We start from the raw sequence: 9,679 nt of genomic DNA on the forward strand, positions 1-9,679 counted from the left end.
TCATTTATTTTAACGCCGTTATTCCCATCACTGGTTGTTTGGAATTGAAAACACAAGGATTTAAAAACGTGTTGTACATTTCTTCCTACATAGTTGTTTAAAAGACAACTTGTTGCCTTGAATTATCCATTTAGTTAGCTAGCTAGTTCCATTCATGCCACGCTGCTTACACAAAATGAATGAAGCTGAAAGCTGTTGTCACTGTTCTGGTGACAGCAATTAGCTTTCCTACGCTGTGAAAACAGTGTGTGGATGAAGCTTTAAGCTGTTTCATTTTATTTAGCTAGCTAGTGGATATCAGCTCTGAAGGTGCCGGAGCTAATTAGCTACCGGAGCTAGTTAGCTACCAGAGCTAGTGGATATAAGTTCTTGAGGCGGCAGAATGAGCTAACTAGCTAATGCCGGCACCTCCAGAGCAAGACCCACAGCTGCCACCAGCCACCAGCCCAATGTTGGGCTCATTTTCTGGTACCAGTGTAGAATGAAAGGCCACAGTTAGCTAACTAGCATAAGCATCCAGGATCGTAGGTTCCATAGATGTATTAAGAGAACTGGATACAGTGTTGGAGGTGGGGCTCTGTTCATTCCTATGAAACAGCGTCACGTGATGCACCCAGAAACTGGAATTCCAGCGTTTCACTGCCAGGTCAGATCGGCATCAACGTCTTGGTAAGTTCCAGCCGGCAGCTGATATCATCAAGGCAAGAAGTATTCGCCAATTACAGCACAGTCAAGTCTCTCGTCACATGATTTTAGCTAAGTTTGGTTTGAAAAACAATGCTACCAGCCTTGAGAGGAGGCATCTTTCAGTGGATTCTTCAGAGGAGTTCATCCACGTCGAAAGAAAGAAGGATTTCTACCTTTTTCCGCTGCGTCCCACTCTCCTAATCATTTTCATATTGTTTTATTCCGTTATAAACACAAAAATGTCTCAGAAGTAGAAGCAGGGACAGAAGGCAATAACTATTGTAGGTATATATTAGTATGCTATGAGTAAAGCTCTGATGTAACGCAGAGATCCTGAGCTCCAAATGTTAGAATAACACGTCTGGTCTGTGTTTTGCATGTTCAGTATTTCAGAGATGAGTGAATGATGTGGGAAATGTCGTCCATGCTGTCAGTCCATGTTTGTGTTTCCATTCGGGAAGTGAGATCACATGATGGATCCCCTCCTCCTCCTCCTCCTCCTCCTCCTCCTCAATGTGGGAGGCAGCGACAGGATGATCAGTCAGCTGACTGAGGGGATTTATCGGGAGGTGAAGGGGGGCGGGGGTGTGGGGTTAAATCTGCAGGTCGTAAAGGGTCATTGGAGGAAAGACTCAGAGACGACCAGCAGACACGATGAACTAAGCTACCTGAGATGTTCTGTGCTATAAATGTCTACAAAAGTGGACAAACAAAAAAAACTTCACTTGCTTCCTGGCTGCTCCAAACATACATATTTTGTTCTGAACTGATTTTGCATTTGAATTTTTTAAACACATTTTGTAATGCAAACTATTCTAATTCAAACTGTAAGGTTTCTGATACAGCCTGTATGACACGCTCAATGCTTTTCATTCCCTTCACAGCTGTGTAAGACGTGATATACAGAGCGTCGGGTTGGGCACCATTCACATTTGAACTGACACTGATACAGACACAATTGTACCTTTTTTTGGTACTTTACTCTTTCTGTAATAACAAAATTCCTTCTTCTTCTTTTGTCTAACACCTGCAGATGGTACATTGGGCCAAACTAAAATAAAAAAAACAAGTATTTATACAGTTTGAAGTCACAGGAACGGTGCCAGTTTTAGTCATCTGGCAGATGATACAAAAAAACACAAAAACTGTACTGTACATGCAGCAAAACACATAAAACACTTTTAAACAAGAACAACAATGCATTAAACAAAACAAACCATGCCTCAGAGGGTCTGTGATTTTTATTATTTAACCTTAATGTTTTTAGTTTGGAAGGAAAATTCTTTTGAATAAACATTTGCATGTGGTGGTTAGTAGCTACGGGCCGTCAGACTGATGTAACTCTACGTAAAACACACTGAATCCTCCTGTGTTTGAGGAGAAGATTTTCCCCTGCCCTTCCTGCTGCAGATTTGCCTAAAACACTGCTTGTATGTGAGCTCCATCCAGCATGCAAACAGCTCGCTGCTCCTGCACATTTGCCTGCAGCGGCCGAGGCGTCGCTGGAAAAACAGGACGCATTGTTCACCGCTGCCTGGCTCTTCCCTCTCGCTGCCTCCCCCCTCCCCTCTCTCTCTCTTTCTCTCCATCAGTGGAGTGGTCGAGCGCGGCAGGCCGTGTCATGATGCGGTGAAGCAGGCCGGCGGCGGTGAGTAAGATATGCTGCTGCTGACTCACTGCTGGCCAGACACCAACATTATCACACATCAGTCCACCACTGTGTCCCTCCATTCATCTTCTCTGCAGCTTTTGGCCTTTACACCCATCAGTCTTTATAGTTGGCGGTTTAGAACCAGATTTGAGAAGAAAGGGGAAAGGTCAGACAAAAGCACTACATTTTTACCAAGTCAAGTCAATTTTATTTCTATAGCGCATTTACAGACGGCTGAGTCGCACTAAAGTGCTTCACATAAAAGTGCAATGAAATACAGGATTGACAAAGGTAAAAGAAACAAAAAGGGTTAAAAGACATTGCCTGCAAGAGTTAAAATAAAGCAAAAAAAAAAAAAAGGGATAACATGCTCTCCATCACCCATATGTTTCAATTTTTGTTGGGAGCCAATTCATCAAGGTGTCAGAGATGGCAGCCATATAAAATCAATGAGAACCAATATATCTTCCAAGCCACTTAGAAGGTCAATCTTGGTGTCAAAATATACACATTCTGGGTCAATGACTGATTTAAAGCTATTGGGAATATCACTAGATGATTATTTGATCAAATAGATAGACAGTCATGGAAACAATTATTAGACCACCATTGTTTTCTTCAATTTCTTGTTCATTTTAATGCCTGGTACAACTAAAGGTCCATTTGTTTGGACAAATATAATGATAACAACAAAAATAGCTCATAGGAGTTTAATTTAAAAGCTGATATCTAGACATTTTCCATGGTTTTCTTGATAATAACCAAAATCATTATCAAGAAAACCATCAAGAGTCCTAGATGAAAAAGAGCATTCAGTCACATTTTCTCTTGCAGATTTTCTCAAAATTCGGTTAAAATTTGCAAGTCATTGGGATGGAAACCAGGCAGCAGGTGAAAGTGACTTAAAGAGAATCAGCATAGTAATATCTTTTTATAACGTAATACAATTTTAATAACATAGTATTCTGTGATCTTTAAATTATAGCTTGAGGGGAAAATAAAATACTTGTGGTGATAAGAAGATGAGAATAAAAGTATCAATCACATAGCCTAACAAATTTTCCAACCATTCTTATTACAAATAATTTTTCTCTTATCTCAAGATAAAAAACAGCTTTTTTGGGACTCCAAAGTTCATTGCTGTGCAACAAAAACAAAGCTTTAACTCAGTTCAAAGTGCGTCCTGTGAGCAGGATGTTTGCAGAGAACTGGAACTGGTTTTCAGGTTTGTCCTCAGAGAACAGTCAGCTCAGCTCTGAGTGGAGGGAAGGGGATTCACAGTCTGCTTGGTAACAGCAGCTGAATTCTGTGATTGGCTGTTGGCCATGTGACGTCACGGGTAGCCTGCCACAGGGACTGGAATGCAACAGAGGGATTAAATGCAGCAGCTTCAACACACTTGTTGCTTTCATTCCTGCAGAGACCTGTTTCTGTTTTACAAACAAATTAAAGTATTGACTTTAATTTAATATGTGCTTTTACTGGCAGGCAAGTGACACTGAAACATAATAAAATACACATTTAAAAAGTGAGGATTTTCTTCTTTTTTTATTTTCTTCCAAAATAAAAAAGTGCGTGCTTGCAGGACTTGTTGACCTGTTACAGGAGTCTGCGTGCAAGCTGTCACTGAACTCCCTGATCTGGGTTTTGGTATTTATAAAACCTCTTTGGTTCTCTATGTGCAGATAGCAGCAGAGGCAGGAGGAGCTCTCACTCTGCTCCCTTTCCAGGGATCCATTTTGGACCACAAAGTCTGAAGCTTGGACTTTACATTTTGGCAATATTGCTGAGTTTGTGCCAGTAATGCTTTTTTGACGGCCAAAAATTAAAGTCAGTGTCCTTGTGACATACAGTCATGGAAAAAATTATTAGACCATTGTTTTCTTCAATTTGTTGTTCATTTAAATGCCTGGTAGGACTGATATCTATCCATTTTCCATGGTTTTCTTGATAACCAAAATCATTACCAATAAAACCATGGATAATGTCTAGAAATCAGCTCTTAAATCACACCCTTATCAGCTATTTTTGTTGATATCATTATATTTGTCCAAACAAATGTACCTTTTGTTGTACCAGGCATTAAAATGAACAAGAAATTGAAGAAAACAATGGCCTAATATTTTTTCTGTGACTGTAACTGGGTATTTTTATTCTTATCTTTATAAAGTCAAGGTTAGTTGAACTAAATAACATTATATCATACATTTTTCCTGCAGTCAACAGCCTTCTACACTCATAGTTGACACAAATCTTGTCAGCTTCATGATCACATGTTTGTTTTTGCTTGTTGGATTGATTCTGGCAAGAAAGTATCCTTCTTGTGTAAAAGCCTTGCAGGAATTCCGCTCTGAGTTATATCGCTGAAGTTTTCACTCATTTTGGAGATAGCAATGTACTTTCCTGAGCTGTGATGAGAACAGTGTCGGGAGTAATACGTTACTGATTTACATCGTCATTAGCGATGTTACTTTTGGCTAAACCAAATATACTGTAACGTTATGTGACGTGAGCTGTGGCCCCTGTGTCAAATTAATAATAAAATGATCAATTTATAACTAAGAACAACGGATCAATTCTTACCTATTTTTTGTTCAAACAATATCTCATTGTACACAAAAGGAACCCATTTAACGGTGTGAAAACTTTATCCACATCAAAGGTTAGTAATTCAAATCTTCAGATGCACCCTTCAAAACAACACACTACCATTGAGCTCGTTGCTAAAGATGCTAAAACTGAGCAAGAAGGAGCTGCTGCCGCCTCGCTGTTTCACTGTAAACTGGGAGGAACTAAACAGACTGATGGGCAGGTATGTTATGGAAGACATGCAACTGGCGTCACAGGAATTAGTTCTTGAACCTGGAAGTTAGTTAGCATTTAGCGCCCTGGGGTCTCTGCTCTCAAACTCAGTGAGGACTCTGAACGTGTTGGTGGTTAGAAGCTGAAATAAGATTTGTGGTTAACACGGGATGCTTTGTTGTACATAAAACAGTAAATACCTCCCCTTTGATGGGAGCCATATAAAGTCAATGAGAACCAATATATCTTCCAATCCACTTAGAAGGTCAATGTGGTGTCAAAATATACAATTTTCTGGGTCAAGGAATCCAAAAAAGCTATTGAGAATATCACCAGAAGATTATTTGATCAAATAGATATGTTCATTTTCGCTGTGTATTTATGTAATTTCAAACTCTCTTCCTAAGCGTTCAGACATATATTAATACAGGTCATATACAGTGCATGTATTCTGAAAAATGAACATACTATTTGATAAAATAATCATCTAGTGATATTCTCAATAGCTTTAATGGATTCCTTGACCCAGAAAATGTATAATTTGATTATATACAAACATTTCTGTTATTTGGCATATATATATATATATATATGCCAAATATGCCAAAGAGTGTATATATATATATATATATATATATATATATATATGCCAAATATGCCAAAGAGTGAGTTCTCTCTTCTTACTCGGACGATCTCTGTGTGTAACGCTAGAGCCGCGGTGCGCATGCGCCCGAGGGGGTCGTCGAAGAATCCAGTAAACAGAAGCCTGGAGCACGAGCAGAGTGTCGGCGTGACGTCACGGCCCCAGAGCTCGAGCTCGGGCTGGACTGTAAGCGCGAGCCTCAGACGGAGGCGCGCGGCGGCAGCTCCGGACGGTGCGACTCACCGCTTTCTACCGGAAAACACCGCGATTTATTTACTATTATTGGCTGTTTATTCCCTCCAGCGACGTAAACAAACCGAGGGACGTTTCTGGGGAGAGTCTCTGCTCCGTTCCGGGTCTCCAACATGTCCTCCGCGGCTGTGGCTGCCTCCAGACGGCAGTCCTGCTACCTGTGTGATCTGCCCCGCATGCCGTGGGCGATGATCTGGGACTTTACCGAGCCGGTCTGTCGCGGATGTGTCAACTACGAGGGCGCCGACCGGATCGAGTTCGTTATCGAGACGGCGCGGCAGCTGAAGAGGGCGCACGGCTTCCAGGACGGCCGCTCTCCGGGGCCGGGGAAGCCCCACCACGCCGGGAAAGAGCTCAACCACTCGGCCGGAGAGCCGGGCTCCCGTCCGCCGCAGCCGCTGGACCGCTACCCGCTGTCCGACCGGCCGCCCCGGCTGGGACCGGAGTACCAGGCGGTGGCGGGGAGGCAGGCGAACGGCCTCCCGCTGCCGAACGGGTTCCCAAAACCCGACGAGCCTCCGGAGCTGAACCGCCAGAGCCCGAACCCCCGCAGGACTAGCACGGTGCCTCCCAACCTGGTGCCGCTGGTCAACGGCGGCATACACCAGCTGAACGGCCGCGCTGCGATGGGTCTGCCCGGGGTGCTGGCCGCGCCCGGCCCCGGGGAGCATGGCAAGCGGCCGGAGGAGCTCAAAGACAAACACAGGCCGGACAACCTGTCGGACATGTCGGACAGCCACAAGGAGTGGATCGGCAAAGGCAAAACCGTCCGGGACCTGATGGCGCTGCACACCTTCGACAGCAGGTTCAAGAAGGAGCACGCGGCCATGCAGCGGGTGATGGGCTACGACACGAGCGCCACTTCCTCAAAAACAGGTACGACTATTTCTAAACAACACTGAAATCTGTGTCAGCACATTTTTCCACACGGTGCTGCCACGCTGCTGGACCCACTCACCCCGGAGCACGCGGAGGCTTGGCACAGCGACATAAACAAAGCTTTATTCACTAGAGGCGTGGGGAGGAAATCGATACAGCATAGTATCGCGATATTTGTGTATAATTGTGTGGTGATATTCAATCGATTCATGGCCGCCAAGTATCGATATTAAGCATTCAGGCACGTCAGTTTTTTCACCGTTTTGGTTTTTTTCGGAGGTCGTAGCGGGCTCATTTTCAGGAATATCCTGCAGACACTGGTATTAGGGTTGGGCGATATGGAACATTAAGTCACATCCTGATATATTTAGGCTGAATATTATTATACGATACATATCCTATTTTTATCGTAAAGTTAGAGCAAATGTTCAGTCAAAGTCAAAGCCAAATATGACATTTCACAAGAAGTTTTATTGAAACTGTTTATTTAAGTGAACATAAATACTGTAAATCAACAGGAGAACCTTTTTTTGTTTTAATCAAAGCTCCATAAAGTGCACATTTAAATAACAAAATATCTTAAATAAAAGCTGCAGCTTGCCTGGAGCAAGGATCACAGTGCTCAATTTGAACTATATAGATGTATGCGATATGGTCTAATTCCATATCACATTTAAAAATATATCGATATATATCGATATATCCCCCAGCCCTAACTGGTATCATATTAAACTACAAGATGTAAGGAATCTATAGGCATCCTGCATCAGGATATCATGTTGGGAAGTTGTCAAAATAACTCTTCAAAGTTAGACTGTTTTGTTAAGGAAAGTTAGATAAAATGCTGAAGTTGTTGTTGTCCATACATGTTTATCAGTTCTGTTCAGTTTGACCGAATACTGTCACTCTGTGGGTTTGACTCTCATTGTGGAGAAATTAAAATAAGAGACTGAAGTAAGATGAATAGACTGATAATTTTCTCTTAATTGATAATGAGTTAAATTGCAATATATTTTAAAAATACTCACCTTATGGCATAATGCTTAAAATCACAATAATATTGTATCGTGACTCAAGTATCAGGATAAAATCATATTGTGGAGTCGATATGCTGATTCCCACCTCTATTATTCACAGTGTTGAGAAATTTCCTGTGTGTCTTTATTGACATGCAGCATGCTAGAGTGTTTGTGTGGTTGTGGTTGTGTTAACCCTCCCTCTTCCTGTTCCTCCGCCGCAGACCGGGGGAAGCACCCGCGCAGCACAAAGAGGAAGGCCTCCCCGGAGCCCGAAGCCGAGGGCAGCGCCCCCAAGATGAACGGCAGTGAGGGGCAGCCGTGGCTCCCGTCGCCCTCAGAGGTCCTGAAGATGCCCCCTGCGGCCCTGCCAGGCTTCTCAGCCGCCCCCTCCTCCACCATCTCCCCCCACTCCCGCACCACGCCCCCCGAGGCCGCCACGGCGCAGAACGGCCAGTCCCCCATGGCGGCGCTCATCCTTGCCACGGACAACGCGGGCAGCACGGGCTCCCCCAAGGACGCCAACCAGGTACACTCCACCACGGCGGGCGCGCGGCGGAACAGCGGCAGCCCCCTTTCACCGTCCTCGGCCTCTCAGAGGAGGCTGGCCCAGAGGGAGGGGCCCGTCAGCGCTGCCCCCCACGCGCCCGGGGCCTTGGACCCCCACGCGCCGCCCCTGCAGAGCATCCCAGACTCTTCCGTCCCACCGGGCAGCGTGCCGCTGTGCTGCACCCTGTGCCACGAGCGGCTGGAGGACACTCACTTCGTCCAGTGCCCGTCAGTGCCCTCGCACAAGTTCTGCTTCCCCTGCTCCCGGGAGAGCATCAAGCAGCAGGGCGCCACAGGTGAGGTGTACTGCCCCAGCGGCGAGCGGTGCCCGCTGGTGGGCTCCAACGTGCCCTGGGCCTTCATGCAGGGCGAAATAGCCACCATCTTGGCCGGGGACATAAAGGTAAAAAAGGAGAGGGACCCTTAAAATGTTCAGCAGCTGGTTTTTCTTGAACTCTTTTCCTTTTTCTAACCCAACGGCGACCGCAGCAGGACATAAAAGCCCCGACATAAAGCACCCAGACGCCCCTCAGACTGATGTACATACTGGACACAAGGGAAGTGTAAACTTCGTAAACATGGCTGTATAATTTTTTTTGATTTTTCTTTTTCAATACATTGTGTTTCTATATTTTTGAAGATACAAAGGTATGTACTCCTTTATAACAGCCCCCCTCCCCCATCACACTTTGTTTCTTTTCGATCTGTTGGTGTACTTTAGGTCTGGAGACGGTCCTGTCAATCATAGAATGTGACTAATCTGAGCACTTGGCAGAAAAATAATTAAAAAAACAAAAAGAAAAAATGCTTCTAGCTGTACATGTATGCACTTGTTTAAGAAAAAAAAATTGCCAAATACAGTTTCAGACATTGTAATAACACCTCTAGTGTCTCTCTTATTATTTGCTTATTTTCCATAATCTGCGAGCCAGCGAGAGTCACGGCCTGGTTGTGATTCAGCCATGATGCAATACCTTCCAACAGGAACAAACCGGCTTCCAGGGAAGAGTGGGTGGAAGAAAAAAAGTCGAGGAGAGAGAGATAGAGGGAGGAGGAGGGGTGAAGGCCGGGGTAGAAGAGTGTTGCATAAACGTTTAGTACAGTAAGTCACACGTGGGCGGGCCGAGGCCGCTCGGCTCGGCCGGGTGTCCTGCGAGCGCTGGGAGATAACACGGGTCTAAAAATAATCTGCCGTGGCAA

The 9,679-nt window shown here is 44.6% G+C and overlaps 1 protein-coding gene and 1 long non-coding RNA gene across 2 annotated transcripts; one reads left to right on the top strand and one right to left on the bottom strand.

The window, feature by feature from the left end:
• Nucleotides 1–2,519: 2,519 nt before the first annotated feature.
• On the bottom strand, nt 2,520–7,206 carry LOC131971149 (uncharacterized). The gene is made up of 2 exons (XR_009394357.1): nt 6,994–7,206; nt 2,520–3,694 (listed from the first exon to the last, which is right to left on the bottom strand). It is a non-coding gene; the product is annotated as an uncharacterized LOC131971149 (long non-coding RNA).
• Nucleotides 5,847–9,360, top strand: irf2bp2b (interferon regulatory factor 2 binding protein 2b). The gene is made up of 2 exons (XM_059332457.1): nt 5,847–6,911; nt 8,155–9,360. Exons 1-2 carry the CDS (start codon nt 6,149–6,151, stop codon nt 8,904–8,906), a joined length of 1,515 nt encoding a protein of 504 aa, XP_059188440.1. The 5' UTR covers nt 5,847–6,148; the 3' UTR covers nt 8,907–9,360.
• The last annotated feature ends 319 nt before the right edge of the window (nt 9,361–9,679 follow it).

This window comes from Centropristis striata, chromosome 1 (assembly GCF_030273125.1).
Source record: "Centropristis striata isolate RG_2023a ecotype Rhode Island chromosome 1, C.striata_1.0, whole genome shotgun sequence".
NCBI classification, from domain to species: Eukaryota; Metazoa; Chordata; class Actinopteri; order Perciformes; family Serranidae; genus Centropristis; species Centropristis striata.